The 27,609-nt window shown below is 37.1% G+C and overlaps 2 protein-coding genes across 3 annotated transcripts; both read right to left on the bottom strand.

Moving 5' to 3' along the window:
* Window positions 1–9,332: 9,332 nt before the first annotated feature.
* On the bottom strand, window positions 9,333–12,987 carry LOC128377249 (hepatocyte nuclear factor 3-beta-like). The gene is made up of 2 exons (XM_053337167.1): window positions 12,722–12,987; window positions 9,333–11,213 (listed from the first exon to the last, which is right to left on the bottom strand). Exons 1-2 carry the CDS (start codon window positions 12,788–12,790, stop codon window positions 10,086–10,088), a joined length of 1,197 nt encoding a protein of 398 aa, XP_053193142.1. The 5' UTR covers window positions 12,791–12,987; the 3' UTR covers window positions 9,333–10,085.
* Window positions 12,988–17,876: 4,889 nt separating this feature from the next.
* LOC128377240 (protein CEBPZOS-like) lies at window positions 17,877–20,401 on the bottom strand. Of its 2 annotated transcripts, XM_053337159.1 has the most exons (5): window positions 20,296–20,401; window positions 19,437–19,554; window positions 18,783–18,827; window positions 18,329–18,430; window positions 17,877–18,090 (listed from the first exon to the last, which is right to left on the bottom strand). In XM_053337159.1, exons 2-4 carry the CDS (start codon window positions 19,552–19,554, stop codon window positions 18,348–18,350), a joined length of 246 nt encoding a protein of 81 aa, XP_053193134.1. In that variant the 5' UTR covers window positions 20,296–20,401; the 3' UTR covers window positions 17,877–18,090; window positions 18,329–18,347. The 2 variants fall into 2 exon arrangements, with proteins under 2 accessions (XP_053193134.1, XP_053193133.1); XM_053337158.1 differs by having other exon boundaries at window positions 17,877–18,430.
* Between the last annotated feature and the right edge of the window lie 7,208 nt (window positions 20,402–27,609).

Genomic DNA, 27,609 nt, shown 5'->3' with positions numbered 1-27,609 from the left:
TGATGATAACCTGAATTTTCATCTAGTGTCATCATCACATAGAAATTTAAAGTTGTCCTTAACTCTGAATCATATCCAACGTAAATTAAACCCTAGTCTCCAGTAAGGGTTGATGTTGTGGATTGGTGTGAATCAGTGTGTTGTCTCTGACTTCCAGCCTCCCATGTTTGCTCAGCAGCTTTTCCTCAGCCTGGATGAGTGAGCGGCAGCAGCCAGATAACTGGAGGCTGCAGGGTTTTTAATACAGTTAATCATCCTCTCTGCTCTGCTTTGTTCAGCGTCAACATCGGTGACGAGGATCCGCAATGTTTCGTGTTGGCTACATGGGTGACACGAGGCCACGGGTCAGAAAACAGAAGCTTTCATGTTTCTCTGCTACCAGTGTTCAGGCTTCATGGTGGATTTGCTGCATTTAACTACAACTCTAACTTCAACCCTAACCCTAACCTGCTCTAACCCTAACACTCTAAAAACAGCGAAAAAAAGCTGCTCCACCATAAAACTTGATACTTTATACTTGATTTGTTTATATGGACAAGGCACGTTCATTTACATTACTCACAACTGCAATTCAATGTGATTTCTGTAATGCATTAAAAAACACTGCACTGTATAAAACATTACAACACATAACGAAACATAAAAATCAAATTAAAACATATCCACAGCCAAAAAATACAAAATTTACATATAAAAATGAAAGGTAGATAATGAGAAGTGCTTTAGATCCAATTTAAAGTGGCATTAATTACGTTATTTGATCATTTTAGAGGCAGTGGAACAAGTTATAAACACTTCATGAAGTCGTTATGGCTAATGTTTTAGGGTTAGGGTTAAAACAGTTAGATATTCAGCAGACTCAGGTCAACATTAGCATTTATTTGTGTCCTATATATAGTCTCTATTTAACGCTTGTTTGGCCTCCACCAACTGAAGAAATATTTGGATCGTTAGCTGCTAAATGTTTCACCAACTAACTAACTCTGTTTTTCTACTGTTTAGTGTATGCCAGGTACTGTTCAGTGAGATTATGAGCTTCTGGACACAAGGCTGAGGAGATTGAACCAAAAAAGTAAACTTGTCCTGTGTAAAATCCTTTCTCAATGAGCTGAAAGATACTAGAAAGGTCAGAGCTAAAGGGAACAACAATCAGTCTGGTGATAAATATTTTCAGGCCTCTCACTACAGGCAACCACTTTCACATTATACATAGTAGATCCATTATTAATACAGAGATGTTGATTTGTGCAGCTTTAAAGGTAATTAAAGTCAGTTCTTTTGTTCTTTTGTTTTTGCAGCTCTGTGATACCTGTAATTAAATACTGGTTTGATATGTTTAGTTTGGACTGTGTGAACAATTATTAGACGACTACCATATGATATTAAGAGTTTATAGATATTATAGATTAGCAGGAGACTAAGTATTCAATATAAACTTCGAGAATATTGATTTCTTATCAACAATTCATTTTAATTTCAGTTCAACATTAAACTCATATCAAGAGTCACTCTTGTAGTTACTTTGAAACCATTATCACTGGATTTTAATATTAGAATATTTTCAAGTGCAGATTTAAATTAGTGTTTCTCATCTTTGATCTCAGTGTAAAAAATAGTTTCCTGCTCCAATGTTGAAGTGATGAGAACAAACAGGGAATTTGTGGTCTCACAGTGGTGGGACGTCTTTGAACCACAGATATTTAAAAGAAAAAACGGGTCCATGTTAGATAAACAGCAGTTTGCCATTCATGGAGATGCACAATGACGCTTTCTTAAGGTGAAAAAGAGCTTAAGCGTCAATCTGGTGCCTTTCAGACCTCCAGACCGGCCACCCAGAGAGCTCTGGATCTGAGGGTTTAGGGTGGGGATAAAAATTGGCGGGGCAACGGTCAACTATGGCTAAACGTCAGAGTTATTGGCCTAAATAGCATCTTCATTCTCCCACATTTGAAGTGCAGAAGTGCTCTTCGAGTGCTGAATATCAGGCTGAATATTTAGCTTTTTTTAAAGATGAACTGCAGTGCCACGTGCAGCACTAAACTCTGCCAACCGTCTGTAGGCCCACGCCATCCAGCCAAATAAAACAAGCCAGAGCAGGTCACCTGACAGTACAGTTTTACAGAGAAAAGGCTTTAAATGACATGAAACCAGTTATATGTAGTGTTGTCTAATAGCTGGCGACGCAGACCCGCCTCAACAAAAAGGCGGCAGAGACGGCGCCTTGATTCATGGGAACGCAGTGGCTCTGCCTTTGTGGCGGCTCCTCCACTGAGCAAATACTCCAAACTGTTCATTCCCCGCCGGCCCTTTCTCTCCTTCAGCACATTGTTTGTGCCCTCGCATTTCATTCAGGCTGGTGGGGGAGATTGCTCTCAGAGCCACTGAGCAAACAGTGGAGAAAGGAGCCTGCCATCTTTACTCTGTTCCCAGGAGAACTTGCCTTTTTTATTTTTTTATTTGAGCTCCAAGCTGTCGAGCTGAGCCAGGAGTTTGATGTCAGAAAGCTGAATTAATTGCTTTAAGCCAAAGGGGCGGGCCCGTCGTCTCCAAATGCTCCACGAAATGTTTTATCGGAGATTATTAAAGCTTTCTCGTTACACAAGGTGTACAAATATTGGGCCGTAGAAAGAGTCCAATGTTGTTTTCAGCCTTTTATTTATGGTTTTGAATAACTTCAAACAAATAAGAAAAGAAAAATCGTGAATGTTTTGCTCGCTCTAAGTGAACAGTTTTTAAGGATTATGTCTAAAGATTATTTTAGTTGTGACTTGCCTCCAGAGAGAGAAGCAGGTACACAAGAAAACCCAGTATAGTTGGCAAAGGACCATGAAACCAATATCTCAGCATGGCGGAGCACATTTACAAATCATGTAATTCACATGACAGCGTATGAAAATCAGACTTGCAGATGATGATATTTTTATTTATATTATTTAAGTCATGATGTTGTTGTGTGATGCTGCATTTCTAAGTGTTGATGGATCTGAAAAGCCTTCCTAAACATACGTTCCTATTGTTTTCTCCTTCTCTGGTTCAAATCTTGTAAGAATTGATTTCATAAGGAATTCATTTTTCATACCCAAAACAACTCAGCAATGCACTTCTGTAAAGTTGAGGGTCTCAAAAGAGACAAATTATTAGCTTCCTCCTATTTTACCAGAAGTAAGAATATGTCTCTCTCCCTCTCTCTCTCTCTCTCTCTCTCTCTCTCTCTCTCTCTCTCTCTCTCTCTCTCTCTCTCTCTCTCTCTCTCTCTCTCTCTCTCTCTCTCTCTCCCTCTCTCTCTCTCTCAAGTTAATTTTGGAGGCAACAAGGGTCATATCCAGAGATCTCCAGTTATTTATGAGTTATGCACTTGTTTTTATCTTATGCACTTGTTTATATCTTGGAGAGTGAATGTTGGTGTTTTCGTGAGACCCACCGAAACGAATTCCAATCAACTATGTCAACATGACAATAAAGTATTGAATCTTGAATCTTGAGTAATCTGACAAGAATAGTTTGCATTACCAACAAAATAAATAAGAAGCTCCAAATGAAGCTGACTGACCTGTATACTGTCAGGAGAGAGATACAACGTTAGGCATCTCAACAGAGTTCTCATCTTTTAGTTTCAGTCTGAGACTGAAAGGTGTTATAGATTGTCTTATTATTCCTATATAAACTATATTTTATGTTATGTTCTAATATTTTATGTGTAGTTTTAGGTATTTAATCTTGTTTCTTTTTGCTTTACTTCTGTACTGACGTGTATTATATACTTAAAAGTGAGATATTATGCCTTTTTTGTGATTTTGTTATTGTTATTTTATACTGCTGTACCAAAACTTGAGGTAAACATATGTAGAAATGCTCCCTGCAAGTCAAAATTCAGGGATTCAATCTGGTCTGAACTGTTCGTTTGCAAAGTTACCTCCACTTCCTCCTTGTGATGATGTCAGCGTGTTCGCAAATGGCCAGAAACAACTGTCCGTCTTGTAGCCTTTGTTGCTGAGGTGGTTCTTTTCGCATATTTCAGATCAGATTTCAGCTCCAAACAAGCATTTGAGAAGTTTTGAAGTTAGGAATTGTATTTATAGTTTGTTTACGTAGCCTGCAGGAGCTAAAACAGCCGGTTTCAGACAGAGGCTGAGCTGAGGGGCTACAATAAAGAGCCAGTATAAGAATATAAATTTAAGTATATTTTATTTACCTGTTAAGGGTTTTTAATTTCAGTGGTATCCTGTTACCACATTATTCTATTTTTTACATGTTCTTGTGCCACTTTTATGTTTTGGTGAGCCAAAGGCAATTTTCCACTCTAGTAGACAGAACAATTGTATTAAACTATTTGCTCCCACTTATTTATGTTCAGTGAGTAATCCATCAGAGAAAACACAACACAAGAACATTTCTGTTTAATTCTTGTTATTGTGTTTTTATATCAGTGCTGCATGAATGTCCAACTAAATGTGTTAAACTTCAAAGGAACACTGGTGTTCTCCGTTGATGTTTGGGTGTGGTTTTGGTGTTTGCCTTTAATTCTTGGCTGTAAAGAATGAAACCTGACTGGATATAAGTGAGGTTTCTAGCTGAACCTCTATTGAAGTGTTTAATATTCAACATGAGCCGGTGTCTGTTTGAACGTCATGCATTGATCCTGTGTGTAAAGTTAATGAACAACCTGCCATGTCTGCAGACGCTCTTTTCTCTGAAAGCTCTCAGACAGCTCATGAAAACCCGTCCGGGGGTCATTTCACTGCTGCCTCCCCGTCTGCAGCTTTCTTCCAACATCACGATCATCAGTTATATTTCATAACAGGAAAATGTTTTATGATTGGAGTCAGACTGAGCGGCTTTGGGGTTGACCTCGACTCTACAGGTCAACTTCAATTCCTGCAAAAACCAAATTCTCTTTCAGGCTGCTGAACCAAAAAAAAGCTGTTAGCAGCAGTAGAGGAATTACTTCTTTACTGCAGTAAAATGATTGATGTGTCATGGAAAAATACAGCATTACAAGTAACAGTTAACAGCAGTATGTTTTTTGGGTTACTTAATTAGTTGCAGTGCAAAATTTTATAAACTATATGTTTTGTATATTGCTAAACAACTGACAGCTGTGAATTTAACATACTGAAAATCACTGTTTAAGTACAAAAACAAACAAAACCACAGCTGCAGTACTGGGTTATCTTTTCCCAGTATTAATGGATTGATTTGACCCAGTATAGTCAAGTCAAGTCCATTTTTATTTGTATTCCCCATTATCACAAATCACACATTTGACTCAGGGGGATTTACAATTTGTACAGCAATACAACATCCCCTGTCTTTAGAGCCTTGATTCAGATAAGGAAAAACCCCCCTAGAAATCCTTTAATGGAGACAAAAGTATAAGTGTTATTTTTATATTACTGTTTAAACAAAATCTTATTATTTTTCAGCCACTTTTAGACACAACAAGCTTACCTTGAAATTGTCACAAAGATTACACAATCACTAACAAATAGTGACATGTTAGTTCAAAAATAGCATGAGTACTGCAACCATAGCAGATGATTAGACAACATGTCAGCAGCTCTCAATCCTCAGCCCACTGCTTCTTATTAAATTGAGCCACAAATATGAAGACAAATCCTTTAAAAAGCTCAGTATTTTCCTAAACCAGCTGGACACTGCTGTAAGTAGTGCTAGAGTCAGTAGCCTTGCTAGTTGGGTAGTTGGAGGGGGGAGGGGGGAGTAGAAAACAAACATTTCGTTTAAAAACAAAGATGTTGCATTTACTGTCATGAAAACCTGGAAAAGCAAGCAAATATACCGATTTGAGAGGCTGATAGCATATTTAAGTAAAAAAATAATCTCACTATAATTAATTTTTTACCAATTGATTAGTTTGTTAATTTTCAGCTCTAGAGACTACTGCTACTACTACAACTGCTACTTAATCTATCCATCCATACATAAAACACAACTATATTCATTAGTACCTAACAGACCTCACAACCTTTTTATAACTGAGCACTTTTAGATTAAATACATGACTTAATTTAGTAGAGAACAGCCTTTAAATGGCAAATCTCTTCCACAATCAGTGACAGTTATCTGTCATATTATCATCATATTTGAACACCCACTTGGTCATTATACCTGCACGCCACAATGAGCAATAATATGCTGATTAATATTGAATAATGGTGTTTCATAATGTGACGACGCTGTGGTTAAGGTCTGGTTAGGTTTAGGCCCAAAAAATACTTAGTAAGATCTTGGTTTTAGTTAAATTGATCACTTTCCTACTTTGTTAAAGATACACAACCTTTGGGTTAGGGTTAGGGTTAGGGTTAGGGGTTAGGGTTTAGGGTTTAGGGTTAGGGGTTAGGCCAACTGTAAACACCACAACAGAAAAATGTCCCACATTGCGGTTTAACAAGCAGCAAAGGGCGGCCTCCTGCAGCTAAACAGGAACAGCTCCAGTTTTTGCCATCAATCTATCTACGTATCTATCATCCACTCAACCCACCTCCTCCTCAAATAAAGAAGGGTCTATCTACAGTCTTGCAGGCCTATGAGACACTTTACTACAAAACAAACGTAATTGTAACTACAGTTGAATTTTAAACCTACACTGTCATTTTTCTTGTGAGGACAGGCTGGTCTGTCAGTGCAGATAAACATCACGTCATGGATCAAGTGTTTGGTTATGGATGGGTTGACGATCACTGAAGCACACTGTTTACATCAGCTTTTTTTTAGAGTCAATTAAAATAAATTTCCCCTAAATTATCAACATGTATTTAACAGAAGTCTAAAAGGAAAATGGATGGACAACATCTGAAGGAGTAAAGCTTATTTAACCACAACTGTTATGTTTTCATTTTGTAATATAAAACATTTTCATTGATTTACAAAAATATACCGTATATATATTTAAATCCATTTTTTTGAGGATTTGAGGAGTGAATATTTTAAGTCAGTGGAGTCTGTCTGTTCATATATCAAATGTTTGAAACATTTTGCCAAGATTTTTAGGTTTTTAGATAAATATCAGTCTTTTCTTACCAAGACAAAACATATTAACAGATTTTTTATTTAGTGATAAATTTTAATAGGTATTTGATGTGAGGCCTACAGTACAAGTCCTCTTTACCTCCTCACAGTGATTTTGATGAAAAGTTGGATGTTGTCCATGTTATTTTTCCTTTACTTGTCAAATATACTGCTCCTATTTTACAAATAACATCATGTTTTTGAATATTTAATGGTGTATCTTTTCAAAAATCATCAATTCGGAAGCAATGATTGAAACATTAAGGTAAAAGGAGACAATACCGCCTCCCGGTTCAGGAAGAAATCATCTATTCAAAGTGTTTTCATCCCATTATAGACGTCAGTTATTGTTTTTTGGTAGCAGCATAAATGGTAATGTCCAACACTGAAATATCTCATCAGCTATTGGTTGGTTGTTGTGAAATTCGGCACAGACGTTCATCATCCGAGGAAGATGAATCCTCAAAACTTTGGTGATCCTCTGTCTTTTCCTGTAGCGCCATCACGAGGCAAACATTTTTGTCTTTTAGTGAAATATCTCAACAACTATTTGATGGATTAGCCATGAAATATGGTGCAAACGTTCATGGTGCCCAGAAGCTGAACTTTCATGATTTTAGCGCCCCCAGCTGGTCAGTTAGAGTTATCCTTTGAAATATCTCAACATCTGCTGGATTGATCGGCACAATATTTGGGGCAAACATTCTTGTTCCCCAGAGGATGAACCTTCAGAACTTTGGTGAACCTCTGACTGTTCCTCTAGCGCCACCCTCAAGTTGGAATTTGTGGTTTTGAGTGAAATGCCTCATCAACTATTGGGTGGATCGCCGTTACACTTCGTGCAGACATTCGTGTCCCCTTCAGGATGAACTGTGATAACTTTGGTCGTCCCTCTAGCTCCAGCATCAGGTTAAATGTTTTATGACCCTAATACCTGCAAAACTAATGACAAGCAAAGCCTAGACTGTACTTTTGTTTAGTGCTAATTGGCAAATTTTAAAATGGTAAACTAAAAATAATGAACATGTTAAACATACCAAGCAGCACCTATAACATGTTGAGGCTGAAACCAATGTAGAAGCACCTTAAATTGACTCCCATTCAGACAATCTTAAAGAGGCTCAATCTCTAAATTCAGGCCTCTAATAATTGCTAAACATCTTCTTAGTGTACTGACATTAGCTCAGCAGCTTCACATCATGGCTGTGAACTCTGTTTTTCTCTTCTCCAGTAAAAGCTAACATCACCTGTACCCAACGTTATGGATCTAAAATCTTCCCGTATTAAAGGTTGTGACCAGCTGACCTGTGAAGTCTTATCTGCTGCTGTCGAACATCACTTCTGTCTGACGTTAATGAGCTGCAAAAGGAGAACATTTCACCTTTCCAGTGTCTATTGTTCTTGTTGTTATCTGCTGACAGCTTTATCTGTCTCTGCAGGTGATAATCAAACCTTTTAGTGCTGATGTCGCCTCTTTACCGAAAGACTGGATCTAATGTTATTAGCAGGTCTGTGTGTGCATGCTGGGACGGGTCATTTCTGTGTCAGCGTGTTTTGTCTCTTACTGCCAGTGGTGGAACATGACTAAGTATATTTACTCAAATACTGTACTTGATTACAATGTTGTTGTACTTTACTTGATTCTTTTCATTTGCAGATACCTGATGCTTCCACTCTACTACATTTCAGAGGTAAATGTTGTATTTTCTACTCCACTACTCCACTATTCTCCCCCCACGATGTAGATACCAGAAGTAAAACAGATGAATATATTTGATATTTGTAATTCATTTAGATATTGTTTTTTTCAATGCAGCATTAAATCCACTTTGATTAATTGTTGTAAAATAATATATGTAATACAAACATATAGTCTATAATTATAACACTGAGTGGGGCCATTTTTGAAGCTTTTACTTTTGATACTTTTAGTCAATTTTGAACCTAATGCTTATGTACTTTCACATAAGTATGACTTTTAATGCATCATGTTTACTTGTTAAAGGACTATTTAGTGTACTATTTTGTATTAGTCTCAGTACTACACTGCAGTAATAACTACTACATATTTTACCCATTTCTTGCATATTTGTACTGATTTTAGATTACTCTAAAGATCTGTTGTCACTTCTGTTTGTCATTCATTAGAAATCTGTGTTTTTTGTAAAACAGTAAAACATGAAAAATTGGAAGATTGCATATTTTTCATATGCAATGTATACAATAAACAGAGTGGGAACATTTGCATAATAAGGATGTTTACTTTTTAATGATTTAGGTAAATTTTGCAGCTAGTATTTTTGTACTGTTACTTAACCCTTTCATTCACTCAAATCTGACCCATTTCTACATTTTAGAGTAATAAAAACACCCTAAACATTTTTGGGGCTGAAATTTTATGAACCAGAAAATATTTTTTAGGAGTAGATTTTTATGCACTTTTATGGTCAACAATACACATTTTTGTACAAAGAGAGTGTTTCAGGTTAAATTTGACCTGTATTTATTTAAAACTTTCAAAAATCTACATTCAAAAATGTAAATGACTATGGCTCTAATGGTCTCCTGTTATTAGATCATGATATACTTAATAGGCTTTTAATAAACTGTAAGCCTAAATAATACACTCTGCTCTCTGAAAGCTTCATTAACCATTAAATCACCCATTTATTGATGACTGATGAGATAATTGACGAGTGAAAATGACATTTCAGAAATTTAGAGTTAGTAACTATAGAGTATTAACAATGTGTAAGGGTTAATGTAGCCTATTATTTCTCCTTTTATTCAAGATCTCGATACCTCTCATCACTTTTTACTGCCCAAATAATGCGTCTGTATTTAAAAGACTAACTAGACCTTTGTGAGTTACGCTGGAAAGAAAAAAACTGGAATAAATTAAATAAAACATATAAAAACAGTAAGTTTTTTCATATAAAGATGTTTATCTGTTGCACGTATACAAACACACTAATGACAAATCCTTCAGGCCTTCAACAAAACACTTTCTCACATTTACAAATGTACAAAAGTCAGATGTATATTTCAGGAGGAGTTCATTACGGGCCTCTTGTGTACACGCCGTGGTAGTAGTTGGTGTCGGTGTGCACGGGATCCAGGCCGGTTTTGGCCGCCACCAGCGCACCGGACACCGGGCAGCCGTAGCCCCCGTACTGCACCGCCGGGTCCAGCTTGTGGTGCTGCGGCTCGGACATCAGGTTGTTGATGGAGAACGGGTGGTTGAAGGAGTAGTGGTGGGGGTGGGGGTGGGGGTGGTAGGGGTCCGGTGGTTTCAGGTGGGCGGCCTCGTGCAGCAGCAGCGGGTGATGATGATGATGATGAGGATGATGGGAGAACAGGTGTTGTGTGTGCGCGAGCGGGGAGGGCACACGCACGGGGCTGGCGCGGCAAGGTTTTAAGTCGACGGCTTTTACATCCGCACTGGAGGTCGGAGGGGAGGAGGAAGATGAGTGAGGGGAGTCTGATCCACTGCTGGGGACCGAGCCACCCTCCGAGCCCGGTTTACCCCCCGGTTCCTTGTCACCTGCACCGGACTTCTTCTCGCTCTTGAAGCGCTTTTGCCGACGGAGGTAGCAGCCATTCTCAAACATGTTCCCGGAGTCCGGGTGCAGTGCCCAGAAGGAGCCTTTCCCCGGTTTGTCCGCAGACCGGGGAACCTTAATGAAGCAGTCGTTAAAAGACAGCGAGTGTCTGATGGAGTTCTGCCACCGCTGCTGGTTCTGCCGGTAAAACGGGAACAGGTCCATGATCCACTGGTAGATCTCGTTTAACGTCAGCATCTTGCAGCCGGACTGCTGGATAGCCATGGTGATCAGGGAGATGTAGGAGTACGGCGGCTTGGCGTGCGTGTAGCTCCGCCGGTACGGTTTGGGATCCCTTGATCTGATGCTGCAGGCCTGTCCGTATACCGGGCTCATCACCGGCACGTTCCCGTACGGCGGCTGGCTGATCGGGCTCATGCTCAGGCCAGTCATCCCGCCTCCAGCCTGCACGGCCCCGGGGCTCTGAGAAACCCCGGTTGACATGGAGGACTGGCTCACTCCAACTGGGTTCATATAGGAATGCGCGTTCATGTGACCGGTGCTGGTTATGCCAGGCGCGCTCATGTAGCTGCTCATGGAGTTCATGGTCAGACCGGAGTTCATGTTTGCTGCTGCAGTGTAACACTGAGACACAGAGAGACAGAACAAATGTTAATGAATGCAGATATATTGAATTATACACTAATAAGAGTTTTATAAACAACACAATTAATTATCAGAGCTGATTACAGGTGATTTATTCAGGACCGTCATGATTGTAATACGAATGAAAGCAACGGATAATAATGAAGGATTTTGGCCGAATAATTTAAATTCTATAGTTATTTAGGTTAAACGTGTTATGTAGTTGTATTTAAATTAAGCGTTTCGTTGAAGGACAAATAAAAACTTCTTTAAGACTCAACAGAACTGAACTTTCTTGGGATTTCATTATAATATTTACTTTAAGGAGACGTAGCCTCTTAATTTCAGACATCATTTCAAATGCTGTTTTAAAGCCAGGCAAAGAAAATATTAAATCCTGTTGAAAAATACTGGATAAATTAAAGAAAAGATGTGGAAAAATCCCTTCAGGTTTCTTCAAATCCTGAATTTTAAATGGACTTCAGTGTCACTAATGATAAGGCCCTATTTTATAAGTAAATCAGGTTTAAATAGTAATTTATTATTATTATTATTATTAATTATGTAATATTATGGGGATGTGATCAACACTGATGCTTCTTATAGCGTATGTCTTTATTGTTAACTAATCATAATAAAATGCATAATGGGTGCGATAAGAGCCATTTGACGCCCATTAAAACACAGTCATCTACCAAAGTCGAATAATTTAATCTGACAAACATAAAATGGTGAAATTTCATTTTTATGGAGGCTAACTTGTTCCCAGAAAAGCTGTTAAATAAAACCGAGTCAATTTTCTTTTTTTTTTAATTTACATTTTAAATACGGAGTCATCAGTTTCAGCGTGTTTTCATGTCAACTTTGCACTTTTAAATACGAAAAAAAGGCTATGGTATTTAAAGAGTAATATTATTTATAGACAGCCTATTAAAATTGAATGAATGAACTTCAGCTGAAGATTTGTTAGATTTGTTTTAACGAAAGTTTTCATTTAAAAAAACAGATTGGATGAATTTTGTTCAGAGTTCGTTGTGGATATTTTCGTTTTTGCTGTAAAATTCACATCAAAAATGATCCTCGAACGAACCTCTAATCTATTTTAATCTCACTACAGAAATCAAACGTGGGCAAACATTACCAAATTAATCACAATAGCTAGATTGTAATAATGTAAACTGATCATAGAAACGAACAATTCATATTTTAATTGTAAAATAAAAGATCCAAAAATCTTTTCAGGCACGTAGGCTATATGAAATATTTAGTTGAACTTATTTAACTCTTTAACACGTGGAAGGATGTGAGTGAAATACTGTTAGGCCTGGAAGAACAAATACATTTTGTTAAAACCCTCAAATATAAATGTATGCTTCTTAACAGAGTTTATCTTCCCTGACTCAGAGAAACTATCTGCTTCTAATCGATCATTAATCACTGAGTTAATAATCTGTCTGATACTCAGCGGAGTTCACGCAGATGTTTTTCCCGGTGTAACGTGCACGGACCTCGGTCTCTCCGTAGTAGCTGCTCCAGTCCGGATGCTCGTGTCCCTCCATTTTAACTGCGCTCAGCATCGTGCACGCTCCAGCACAACAACCGTCCAGCAGCTTCACGCGACGCGGAAAAACAAACACACACACCCGCCGGTCCTCAGCTGGCAGCTCGTCTCCGTCCGATGTATCCTGCAGCTTCTGACCCGGGACAGGCGCACAGCTGCCGGGCAGCGAGCAGCGACTGTGACCGCGGGGACGGTTCCTGCTCACTGAGTGACGCCGACACCTGCGCTCGCGCTACTGAAGGGCCAGTAGCCAATCCGGTTCGTCCCTCAGACCCTCCTCGAGCTCACATCTTGATTTGAATATTCTGACATCACCACGAGTCTCCCGCCCTGTGGCCTACCGCCGTCTGACCCGCGAGACCGTGACAGTGAATGATGGCTTTACCTGTCCAGCGTGACGTCACTCAGGTGACTTCATACCTCACGTTACACCTAAGGCTTATTTTTTTCTTTTGTGTTTGAAATATTATTATTATTGTTGTTGTTGTTGTTGTTGTATAGCAGTAGTAGTATCCCATTCATCCTGCTTATAATAATGACAATAATAATAATAATATTTTTTACTGTATTATTACTTAACTTAAAACTTACCTTATATAAAACTTGTATTAATCATAGCTCATTATGTTTCCACTATGTTTTATGTTATTCTTTTTACAGATTTTATCTTATTTTACTCAAAAATGGATATTTTATATATTTTACTGTCTACACCATGAATTGCTGGATTTTCTTTTATTAGATAGATAGATAGATAGATAGATAGATAGATAGATAGATAGATAGATAGATAGATAGATAGATAGATAGATAGATAGATAGAAGAGAGAGAGAGAGAGACAACAAAATGGTCACCAGTCACCCAAAAGCTGTACTAATTTGAACAAATGTATATACAGTAAATAAATAATAATAAAATACTCTGTGTGCAAAAATCTAAAAGTGCACAGTTTAAAAATAAAACCACAGACATTAAACAGTCTGATGGTAGATGGTAGAAAATAATTTCCTTTTCTCCTATAAAGCATTCTGTAACTCTGTTTCTAAAGGTTTTTTTAATTCCTGAATTATGGCCTCCAGATTCATTTAGACTCAACTTTATTGTCATTGCAGACAATAAGCAGTTGGTTTAGTTGGTTTAGTTAAGCTTTATTTACTCAGGAAATCTCAGTGAGATCAGGAACCTGAGAACAGATAACAAACACAGGAGGACCACAATAAAACTGTTCTTTGTTCTCTATCACAGTCACACAACAGCTACCATATATACTCACACACACATTCAATGAAACAATCACAGACATTATAAAAAACAATATAATTTAAATAACATGCAGGCTTATTAGCAGATAGTACAGATGAATTAATGTAGCTACAGATTAAACAATAAACAGTAAAGTAAGAATAGACCGATAACAATAAGATGAACAATAAAGAAATATATAAATCATAGAATACATAAGAGAAGGTGAAAAATGTAATAATGAATAAAACATAATATATTATAGGTGTATTAGTGACACCAAATATGGGTATAAGTCAGTTTTTCAAGTCTGCCTTTAAATAATACTCAAAAAATTAAATCTTAATCCTTAAATAACGTTTACCAAAAAACTAAATTACTACACTTCCTCCACAAAATAAATAATATCATGTGACAGGATCGAAAGGACCTCGAGGTCAGAGTATTTTCTCTGACATTGTCATTTCCGAGGTCAAATCGACAGTCGTTAATTTGTGCAAACATGAATTTAAATGTTTTATGAGGCCTCAGCCATCCAAATGAGCCACATGTTTTGTTACAACCCTTCCACCGCAACACAACTAGACCATGTGGTACTAAAAATAATTATGAGAAACAAAAGAAAAATGAATAAAAATGTTGAATAGCCTTACATTTAGATAAAGTCACACTGGAATAAATGACAAATGTCCTCACAATGACAAAAAGATATCAGTGAAGGGGGAAGGTCTAATAACGAGAGGCCGACGGTGGAAAAAGCCTGATCACCTCTGGATTTTATAACAGGAAGAATGAAGAGCAGTGAGTGGTCAGCAGATCTGAGAGGATGAAGAGTTCAGAAAGATAAACTAGTGCTAATCTACACAGTACTTTTAAAAAACATAATCTTAAAATGAACTCTGTGTTTGACTCGAAACCAGTGACGAGAGACCAGTACAGACTAGATGTCCACAAAATGAGGACTGTGGACTTTGTTCCACATCACAGTGTGTTGGAAACTCCTCCTTTTGTCAATGAATCTCATTCGGATCCAAACCAAAATTGAACTAACAGACTTGTGTTTGCAAAATTGTTAAAAACACATCAATGAGCCACATTGCTGCACTAGGTGACATGTTTGGGCAGTGCCAGCTCTGACTATGTTGGTGCTCTATATGTGAAATTTTAGATTGGAGCCCTCCAAAAAATGCAACAATAATACCTCCAGCCAGACAAAGTCCTCCCAGTCCTCCAGACAAAAAGGCATGTTGGGGTCAAAGCACCATTCAATGGCAGTATCTGATGTACATTTAGTTTGGTGACTATCAAACTACATGAAAACCTACAGAAGTCAGAGAGGAAAAGGGAAAAGTAAATGAGAAAACAAACAATCATATCCCTCTCATTTGGAGACCAATACAGCCTACACAGTATGCCATGGGCCACCCCTGAGTTTGGTCATGTTAGTCTGTTTAAAGATGGCTCCAGAGACTATTAACAGTAATCATGTTTTCAGTCTCTAGGGAGTAGTTCTGTGTAACCACTGAGCATGTCCAGGAACATTGTTCAGTTACAGCGTCATTAGCTTGTTGTGCGACACATCAAAACCTCTTGACTTTGTACTACATTGTAAATTTCTCAACGAGCTTCAGTACAAAGTCAAGAGGTCGTGAGATGTGGCTGTAAACATCTTACACAGTACTACTCCCTAGAGACTGAAAACATGACCACTGTTATTAGTCTTTGGAGACATTTCTAGAGACCAAACTCATCATAATGAAGGAACATGTCACCCAGTGCAGAGGTGTGACTTATTGATGTGTCTTTAATTGTTTTTGGACAACAACTGAGGTCTAAGGCTTGGAGGAATACGATATATCAGGCTTTGGATACGGTTTGGATCCAAACATGAGATTTATTATTAAGAAAAATATAGAAAATACAGAAAACCTATCCTTTAATGGTCAAGGGGAAAGATTACAGCAAGTGAAACCTCTTTCAGTGTTCATATGGACACCGGTGAAGAAATGCATGCTGGTAAATCCTTATAGAGACCAGCAGAATGGAGGCTGTCCAGGGTCTTCCTTGTTACTATTTGTGGTCTGACAGTGTGTGTTTACCTGCTGCCGAATCTGAAAGGACGACAGGACGGATGGTACACACAGCCGAGGTAGAGGGGACGAGAGGAGTGGGACCACCATGCTCTCTGCACACACACGGCTTGTCCTCCCTTTGTGAACGTCAAACAACCTAAAATATTTCCCTCTTTTCCCTTTTTTTTTTTTTTGCAGTCCTGTGTTGCTCAATGATCAAGTAAGACTGTCAGGCAGCAGAAAGAACACTGAAATATTTGTGTGCTAAAATCTACACAAGTAATTGAAGAGTAGCTCATATTAAAAAAATAATGAAACAAAAATGCAAAAAAAAAAGAGCACAGATACAGACATCATATACAGGATACTTGGTGTTAAAATATATAAATGCATGGAAGGATCTAACTCTATGATATAATTGTATGTAAGTCAAAACTCAGGATTTTTATGTAAGTGTCAAAATGTTCTATTACAAACTACATTACACATAACTCCATATAGGAATGAGCTAAATTTGTGTTAAAAACTGATGTTATCTCTAACAAATTCACTCAGATTACTCCTGCTGCTGTATCCTGATGTGTTTGTGGCTCAGCTGAGCAAATAGCGTCTCCTATTTGAGTCGAGCACAGCTGGAAGTCTGTTGTGAGTCCTGAGGGAGCAGAACAGACCTGCAGGCCTCAGACTGTCCATTTAATCGAACCTACAGCAGGTGTTAACTCACCTGCGGGAATAACTGAGTCCACATGAAGGAAGATTCATCTCCAGAAACCACAAATGAGGAAGAGATGAAGGAGAGATGGAGGTTTCTCTGGGAAAAAGAAATAACAAATGAACCCGTAAGTTGTTTTTTTTTACCTGGATGTTTTATGAATAATTGTGAATAATGAGTGTAATTTTTAAGTTATTATTTTAATAGTGCATTGAAAATCTTTGCTGTCTTCTCATTATTAATTCAACTCTTTGTCTTTTACCTGCAGACATTTCTCAGGTGAATCTGATTCCTTTTCCTGCATGATCTCTGCTCATTGCTGCACATTGTAACACTGTAATACTGACACCTGCTGGTGAAATCCTGCAATGACAGCTGCATTAAATTCAAATCTGAATGAGTATTGTATTTTTATTGACATAAAATACAAACAACATAGTAAAGATGTGTGTAGCTGGAGAACTCTCGGATCTGTATCTGTTTTACTATAAAAACAAAGGGTTCACTAGTTTGAAGATGTATTTTTTTTCCTGTATATTAAAAATAGTTTTTTTTAAAAGCATTAACACATAACATCTGGGTAAATATCAGATTTAAAAAATATATTTATATTATATATATTTATAATAATATTTTAAAATACTATATACTATTATTTTGAACAAGTATTACTTATGTTTTTGAGACATTCAGATTAACATAAAGGGAAGTGTGTCCGAGAGGGGCTTCACTTAAAATCAGCTGATCAGTGTCCTTTATAGCAGGAAAATCAACTCATCTTTATCTTTTTAAGTCCTGTCCTGTTAGTTATATGTTTAGCTTGTAGATGAACAGGCTTTAATATGGTTGAATTAGATTTTATATATTTTACTATAGCTGTGACTTGAGTACACATGAACCAACATCAAGCTCAATCATCATATTAAAATAAGAAAAATACGAGATAAATGTTTTTATTGAGTCAGCTGGATACCAGCAACATTTAATAACTTCTCCACAGAGACAAAAACACTCACTACATGAATAAATTAGGGCTGAGAGATGGACTCAAATACATATCACAATACTGACTACCTTCTGTTCTGTATCACATCAGGAAACTCTTCATGTGTAAAACTGAAATGTTTTTTGTTAAATTAAATTACATTTCTGTGGATTTTGTCGTCCTTTTACAGTGTAGTTGAGCTGAGAAGGGAGCGACCACAGTGACTCCTTAAACATACACATCCACATGAAAATGGTGTTAAAACAGCTTTAAATGACTTTGATTACAATGTTGTATCCTGTTCCTGAGACCAGAGGTAGTGTATGATGTGTCCTCTCCTTCACTTTCTAACATTTCGTGTCCCCTTTCAGGCCTGAAGCAGCTCAAGTAGGAGTCTCAGCATGGTGACTGGATCCAAGGCCGAGACGTTAAGACACTACTCCAGAAGAAGGCCACGTTTAACAAGAAGAAGACGTTCGGCCGAGCCAGGACGGGAAGCAAAATGTTCGGGAACAAGAAGAAGTAGCTGTTGTTGCGTGGACTGTAAAATGACGGACACCTTCAGTCCTGTTTGGCCGCCCAGGCTTCATGGTCTCTCTCTCGGATGCCGTAGACGCCGGCCCACTCGTTGGACTGGTAGTAAACTGAAAGGAAACAGAGCAGAAACTTGTTTTCAGACCCTGACATGATCTGAAGAGAAGCCATATTTAGGTAATTTTGTAAAAGGTCACAGTCCAATTTGGTACATTATGTATTGGGCCAATCATTTATTTCTTGTCACATTTATCAATATTAGTAAGATCTGTTTAAACTGCAACCCTCAATTTTTTAACAATGATGTGAAGAAGTGAATCTTCAGTTCAATCAGTATCATGTTGGATTGTCACCTCTAATGAAACCTTTTCCTCTTAACTTCTGTCAGTCTAATCTCAACACAAAGACAGAGATTGGGTATATTTATGATAGAGTATGAATATCTTCATCTGCTGCTCTTACCTTCAAGAACTGATGGAAACCTCCTGTTCATGGTGCTCCTGAAATCTGCAGGAGCAGGAAAGGAAATATGACTTTTTAGAGTAAATTCTCTATATTTATAGTGAGTTTCAGCTCATTGTTTCACTTTCCAGCTGCAACTTTACTGTTTTTGGTTCACTCTCTGTGCTCTCATAGCATTGTTTTTGGAGAAAAAGCTGTTAAAAAATAGTCACTGTGCACTACCTGCTCAACACCAAACAGCAAACAGACACAGTTAGCTGTAAACTAGCTAGTGAACATAGTGGAGCATTTGGCAGCTAAAGAGTCAGATATTTCCCTCAGGAGTTGATAGAGAGCATAAACAGAGCTAAAAGAGAGTGAATATTGGATTTACATTCAGCAGGTGGAGAGAAACAAAGCTTTAAGTAATTGATAATGTTGATCAGTAACTGTCTGATTGTTTCTTTTGATCCCAAATGGCACAAAAAGGGTTTAATTCATACAAGCAGCATTTCTGGGACAAGCAACAAGGGAAATTAGGAATCTAATATACACCTGTTTCAACTAAATAAACCCTGATTTTCTCTGCAGTTGAGGTAAATGATATTCACTATCCGAGGGCTCTTCAGTGTGAGTCTTAATACTGATGATTCGTTCAAAGAATGTAACCAATACCTCGACTGTTGTTCATCTTGTGGAACAGAGCGTAAGCCCCGAAGACGCCCAGCAGCTCCAATGCGATCACTCCTTTCATGAGTTTCTTGGCCAGAGGCTCCAGAGGTTTGGGAGGCATCTGTAAGAGAGATCAACACAAAAGAAAATGTTATCGCAGCATAACACATCAATTCAGAGTCTGAACTATCATCTATAACTGAATCAACATTATGAGTCACTTTTAAAAAATTACAATCTGGTTCCAGCATCTCAAATCTGAACATTCTCTGGTTTCTTTAATCCTCTGTGACAGTAAACTGAATATTTTTGGGTTGTGGACACAAAATAATACATTTCAAGATCTCATCTTGGGCTTTAAGAAAGAGAGTGAGCTTCAGTTTATTATTTATTTTAATTATTAATAATCTACTGATGTCATATAATATATCAGTCAAAGGGACCAAACCACTACTTTTACTGTAATACTTCATACTACATCACTCATAATACTGCAGTACTTTTACTGTAATACTGCATACTACATCACTCATAATACTGCAGTACTTTTACTGTAATACTGCATACTACATCACTCATAATACTGCAGTACTTTTACTGTAATACTTTAACGACATCACTCATAATACTGCAGTACTTTTACTGTGACAGTACAACTACATCAGTCCATAATAATAATCAATTGAGTATTTTTACATTGCTTCTTCTTCCACTGCAGTAAAGTAATGTTACATATGAATTAAATCCATTAACATAGCAGCATCTTCATTTTGAGACGTTAAACATAAACTACAGCACTTTTATCCTTCTTTAATAAACTGATTACTTCTCTTTACGTGCTCCTCGTTTAAGATAAACTTACCTTTAGATTCTCGGTAGATAAAACGACTTAAGGTCTCTTAAATACAAATACAAACACGAGACGTTACTCAAATTAAAGGTGAAATCTTGTGTCAGAGCGTCCTTGTGTTTCACCACCGGAACTAAATGCAAACATGCTGCTCCTTCCTCTATACGGAAGCGCTGTTCTTCTTCTACTCTAATGTTTAAACGGCAGCCTGCATCTAATATGTTTCACTTACTGCCATCTAGTGGATTTAACTAATACCACATCCCAGCTTTCAGGAAGCTCGGTTGGTTTTTTTGTTGTTGTTTGTTTCTTTTCGTTTTGGGTTTTTTTTTTTTGTTTTTAAGTTTATAGTGACGAAAAATCTAACAAACAGAACAATTTCCAGCACAAATTTACTTTGTGACTGAGCAAAAACAATAAAGTAAAGTATAACACAAGAAAAAACAAAAACTGGAAAGCCATAGGAGAAAAAAGCAAACAAACAATCAATTACAATTTTCTGGGGTCTGATTAAGAGAAAGAAAAAAAACTGACAAATGCTTGTACAGACATTGTGCCTTTTTAGATTTGATATCTTTCAAGGAGTCAAAAAATATAGAAAGGTCTTTAAAAAAAAACAACAGGAAATGTGGGGTAACATTCATGAATTACGAAAGTTCCGGTAAAATTTAGGAGGCGGGACCTTTGCAGGAACGTCCTCTCATCTCTCTCAGTCATAGTTGGTCTCAAACAGAGGTGGACTCTCTCTGATGTACTACACTTTTGTATGCCACAGTGTCACGAAATGGTCCACTGCAGGTGTATGGAGAAGGGCGCACATCATGCCGTCTCTCTGATGTGAATATTTTCCTCCAGCTGTTAGTCTGTGAATGTTCTTATTCATCCACGCAAGAACTGATGAAGCCCCTTGGCCAGCTCCAATTCATTATGCCATCTTTTTTGGGGTTTAGTTTATTTTATTTGGCCTACGATTGGTTAATTCTTTGTCCACAGATGCTTACTTGTGAAAAGCAAAACACTTTGAATAGGCCTATAAAGAAAAGGGAAGTGAATGTGTTACAAGTTTAGTAATAGAAAAATGGGAGGAGGAGACACTTTGCTGATTATAGGAAGTAGATAGTGTATTTCTGCATTTTGAAAGTTAAGAGTGTGTCAAGAAGACAGAGAGAAAGACAGAGAAGAACGATGGTTGAACTCAGATGGATTAAAATGTTTTTATTTCTGATACTGGGGCTTCAGTTTACAGGTAAGATACAAAAATATGCATTATTACCGATGGTACTTTATGAAATAACCATTTTACTATTTAACTCGTAGATAAAATGGTTGCAGCTTTTTGATTTTTTTAAAACTCTATCTTCACCAGTGACTGAATATCAGGACACTGATAAGGTGAAGTTAAGCTGCTGTGTCGACATGTGGAAAGTGCAGCCACACAAAATACTTTATGCTCATTAGATGCTTGGTCGTAAAATGCAAGAACCTTTCAATATCAAGAGAAGGGAAGTAAATATGCTCCACCTACAAAAGGTTACAGGTTTGGTCATTTACATGTGATAAAAATAGGAGGAGGAGGAGAAAGTTGGCTCATTATAGGAAGTAGAGTAGTGTACTTCTGCATTTTGAGAGCTAAGAGTGTGAGGCGAAGACAGAGAGAAAGACAGAGAAGCACAGCAGTTGAATTCAAATTGATTTAAATGTTATAATTTCTGATACTGGGGCTTCATTTTATGGGTAAGAAACAAAAGTCTCAATTATTACAAATAATATTTTACTTAATAATCTTCATATTTCTGAGACAGTGAAATATGCTGTTTATTTTTAACATTCACACTACAGTCATATTCTTATTTCAGTTCATTTATCACATTTCTGTCTTAAATTCTCAACAGCAGTAACTGAACAAACTTACCTCGACATCACTGTCAGAGATGGAGATGAAGCCACTTTGTCCTGTAAAAATGTGATGACTGATCAGAATGAATGTGACAGTACTACCTGGATCTTCAATCATTCAACAAACACAGCAGCAGTAGAGCTGATTGAACGCGGACAGATTGGTAAAAATGCCAAAGCTAAATCAGACAGACTGAGTATTACACCAAACTGTTCTCTGGTTATAAAGAAGGTCACAATTGAGGATGTTGGTCTGTACACCTGCAGACAGTTTGGCAGAACCAGACAACAAGGTCAACACTCTGTGGTGTATCTGTCTGTTGTTAGCAGTGAGTATTTACATCATAATGTTTTCAGATCAAACTGTCTTGTTAGAAGAATATACTGAAACATTACAATAATTATGATTACAGTGATGAAGTTAATTTTACTCTTGTTGTCTTTCTCTCACAATATCTCCATCTTCACCAGTGACTGAACATAAGGACACTGATGAGGTGAAGTTAAACTGCTCTGTGTCGACAAATGATGGGTGTAGATATACAGTGAAGTGGCTGTATACAGGAAATGAACCGGACAAAAATAACAACGAACTACAGACATCACAATCTACCTGTTCAGCCACTGTGGTGTTGTCGACTTCTCATTTTATTTACACATCAAATTATAAGTTTTTGCAGTGTGAAGTCACAAATCTCAACAGTAAAGAAGTGCAGCTGTATAACTTCAGTCCTCTGTTGTCAGGTAAAAAACCAGGTGAGAAGATGATGAGCTGTTTATAGTAACTTTATTCTATTCTTTATTTTTTAAAACTGTATTTGAAATATTTTGAGGTTTAATTTGGTAAAAATCCGCCTGTGATAAATATGAGGTGTTTTTTTCTCCCTGTGTAGAATTTTAAATACATTTCTTCTTTGTTCATTCATCCAGGAAATGATGCAACAACAACACCAATGACACAAACGGCTGATGTAGAGGAACCATCAACAGAACAAAAAAGTAAGAAGCAGGTTCAAAAACTTTACAGATAGTCCATCCCATAACAAACATACAGTATATCAAAAAACTTTATTTATTTATATTTATTAATACTGCTTCATTAACTCATTAACAGGAGTTGTGGTTATCATTTATAAACCTGAATAAATAGATTTGTTTAAAAATAATTAAAGTGACAGCTGCTGTGTTCGTTAGTGTCATTTAAAAAAAATCATCCTTTTCATCATATTTATCTCATGTGACAGAATCATAATTTTGGGATTGTAATTTTTGTGCTGAGATAACACTTTTCATATCATGACTGATCTTTCAACATGTCAAACACAACTGTGCACCAGCATTCTCCTGCCACAAGAAAAACTACTTGCTCAGATAATAGAAACATTATCTCATTATAACATATTTCTCTATTAGAAAACGTGTTACAACGATAACTTTTCGTTTTAATAGTTGGTGTTTTTATTGTGACAAACACACAGAGTGGAAAATATCCTCACATGTCTGCCTGTTGATAGTGACTCCATCTATGTAGTTCAGGCTGTTGTCAAACAAATGCTTGAAATGCCATACCATTAAATCCACCTTCTGGACATAAACTGTGGAGGCACATATGTGTAACCATGGTGACATATATGTTCATCAGCAGTTACAGTTTTCCACAAACAATCAAAAAGCACAGAGCAGTTAAAACAGTGCTTTGTTGTGCTTGTATATCAGTTTTTTGTTAGCAGTAAGTGAAATGTAATGAGCGTACAGTAAATATCTCCCCTGATATATAACCCTAACCCTTTTTCATCCTGTTATTTTCAGATTTTCCAAGTTGGATAAAGTTCATCATTGCGGCTGTGGGTTTAGCATCACTTTTAGTTTTAGTTTTGGTGCTCATCAGATGGAGGAAATCTAAACGTGAGTAAAATGACAAACAAGATATTTTAATAAGTATGGACATTCACTGTTAAAGGTAAAGTCAACTGTTTTGTCTTTTCAGGGAACAAAACAAAGACGGATGAAAATGTGAGTTCAGAAGCTGATTTATCAAATATTTACACAGTTATGACTTCTCAGAACAAATCAGAGTTTTTGATATTCTGTTTTAAATGTGACATATTCTACATATTTCTACATATTATATTAATTCAGTAATATACAACAATATTCAGTTCCTTTTATTAAAGTGTGCACAGTTGTACCCAACAACAGGGGGCAAGGTGAAACTGTCTGTGGTAAATTACTGCCAGCCAAGTAGCAGAAGAAGATGTTTTTCATTTGTTAGATAGAGTTCTTGTGCTAAGAATTGAGTGTGCCCGATGTTACTAATGAGTTATAAAAGGTGAAATTTTCCTATATAACCTCTCTGACTTAACCTCAGTAGACTTCTCGCAGATTAACAGCACATTTATTGGTCAGCACAACTGTTAGATAAAAACACACATCAGTACAGCTACTTGCCCTACACATCAAAATAGCAATATAATCAACACAATGAAGCAGACGCCATATTACAATAGCTGTGCATTACTTCTCTACTGTGTGAGGTACATGGCTAACAGACTTGGCAAGTCTTTGCGTTGCAGTTGGTTCAGTCATAAGTTAAGCATTGTATACATTCCGCCACCAGGTGGTACTGTAGAGTCGGTGAGAGACGAGTTGTGAAAGCGTCGAGAGAAGAAGAAAACTCATTTCAGTTGTACATATAAGTCCAGATGTCACTGAGCAGCCATCATATTGTCTTCACTGCGTAGGTTGATCCTGAAGAAGGTGTTTCATACGCCTCCGTCAGCTTTACCAAGAAGAACAACAGTAAAGCCCGGGTAAGCTCAGCGTTTGGTTATACAGCTACAAAGGAAGAGAAAAAGGATGGAGATAAAAAAGGAAATATCTAGTTCATTTCAGTTAATGAATATAATCAAAATGATGACTTTCAGATCTCCCGTTAAGTTATGTGGATTTTGGCTTTTTCATGTCTTTATAATTCATGTGTGGTGTTGTTTCCCTTTTGTTTCCCAGGTTCGTGGTAATGATGAAGAAGGTGATGCAGTGACCTACAGCACTGTGAAAGCTTCCTCCTCTTCTGCTGGAGCCTCCACTGATCCCAGTAACCTCTACGCTACTGTCAATTAATCCAAAAAATAAGAGGCCACAGTGTTCATATCATTACATTTCATTTATAACGGATTAGTTAAAGCTTTAGCAAAGAAATTAGCCTTTACTTCATAATACAGACTGTATCTATGTGGGGAATTTGTCTATGCTGTGAAAACCTTATAGATTCTATGACTATGATAGAGTTATCAATATTTATTTCTGTAAATAGTTTTTTCTACAGAAAGACATGTGGTAAGTAAGACACCCTTAATGAACTCTCTATCAGGCCCTTTATTGAGCTCAGTGATTTATCTACTGGTGTTGAGTGAAAGTTAAAATCTTAGTTTTCACTGTTATTTTGTTTCTTATCATTTTAGGACTTCACTGAATTCTCTAAGCATGTATCTGGTATTTGTTGAATGTCATAATTTAAACACGTATGTCTCTGTTCAGTTTACTTTGTTGTGATACAAAAGTGTCAAAAGACAAACTGAGCAGAGGTGTGATGTGATCATGTGACATTGCTGACTTGGACTAAATAAGTGGTGTTAAATATTAAACATCTGAATGAGTGAAACCTGAGAGATTCAAATAGGTTGTAGATTCATTGTACAGTTGTAGAGTTTAAAATATATGTTAATATGTTTCATGCTTCTTTCAGACTTTTGTGGAAATTAACATTTTTGCTTGATGAATTATATATTATATTGTATATTATATTTGAGAAACACAAACTCATACTTCTTGTTGCTGTTTTGTTTGTGTAAGGCAGACCGCTCCAATCCAAGATCTTAAATTAACAGGCTGAACCTATAAGTGTTTGACCAGCCTGTCAGTAGCTGTGGCTTGGTCTCTGTGAACAGCTCACCTCTGTGCCTCTTGCTGTGTCGTTGTCTCTGTTGGAGAATCTAGTAATTAGTACCAAGTACTAGATGTTGGCTGTGCTTGTCGTTGCTGTATAGATATTTTGTGGTTGAGTCATTCATGCCACCTGGGATCTGGGCCAGGGCTAGTTTTATGTTCTTTTCCTGATGTTAATACATGTAGCATCTCTATTTTTAAAGCCAATAGGAGCAGAGAGCTAGGTCAAGGCAGTGAGGTTTTTTCTCATTGTTTTCTTTTTCTAGGTTAGTTTTTAGCTCCAGTTTGGGGGTCCTTTTTTGGTTATATTTGTTTTTTACTTTGAGCTGCATCCATCTGTCCTTTTCTTTTGGCACTTGTCCCTTTTGGTTGTGTATTATTTTTTAAAACATCAGACTTTCTGCTAATAAATAACTTATTCAAACCTTTTTGTTTTTGCATTTTTTTGCCCCAAGCGAGCTGGGTGGTAACACTGTGACTCTGAGCCTCATGTGGCTGTAGTGGTCATGTCTTCATATCAGAGGTCTGCTGCTACCCACATTCTCACTAAAACACTTCCCCATTCAGTTCTCAGAAAAAATGATCTCAAAGGTATAATGAGAAACTGACTTATTCCAAAAATACACCACTTCTCTCTCCCAACTGCTGCAGTATCACCACGTTGCCCCACGAGAGTCAAATTATGTCTTTATGCTATTTTGTCTGTGCTTTCTACTCCATGCTATCTTATGAAAAAAGGCTAGTTGCTTTTTTATGATCTGTTGTTTCCACATTCTCATCAAAACACTTCCATCTCAGTTCTTAGAAACTAACTTCAAAGGTACAATGAGGAACTAACAGGTCACAGACCTCTGATACACCATCTTATCTTTTATCTATTGTTGTAAAAGCATGTTTTGTCCAGCAGGGGGAGTAGTAAGATAACTAGTAGCACTGTGCACAAAGGAGGCTGCCTGGACTATAAATGAGCAAAATACATTATATGATACATTTTGGTTGATAAACTTTTAACATCTTTTTTTTAAGTAATTATCACCTGTTAATGTTTGATAAGCAGTATTATTTAACATCTATATCTCTGTAGTTTATTTTTATATTCTGGTATTAAAGTAATTGAAGCAAAATGGAACAATATTCTTGTGAGACAAGTTAAAAAGATGAAATAGAAGAAACTGTAAATCAATCAAAGGAAGCTGACTGTTTAATATTCATATTGCATTTTCAGAGCTATCTTAAAGTGTGTATGTGCTACTGTTCAGTAAATGGGGATTTCATTCATTTATTTGTCCCATGACTGGTTAATTCTTTTTCCACAGATGCTTTCTTGTAAAATGCAAAAAACATTTGAATACAAAGAAAAGGGAAGCTAATATGCTCCACCTACAAAAAGTTACAAATTTGGTCATTTGCAAGTGACAAAAATATGAGGAGAAGACACTCATTATAGGAAGTGGATAGTTTACTTCTGCATTTTGAGTGCTAAGA

This window comes from Scomber japonicus, chromosome 17 (genome assembly GCF_027409825.1).
Source record: "Scomber japonicus isolate fScoJap1 chromosome 17, fScoJap1.pri, whole genome shotgun sequence".
Lineage (NCBI taxonomy): Eukaryota > Metazoa > Chordata > Actinopteri > Scombriformes > Scombridae > Scomber > Scomber japonicus.
Note: the sequence above shows the minus strand (reverse complement) of the source record. Positions and strands in the feature narration are given on the sequence as shown.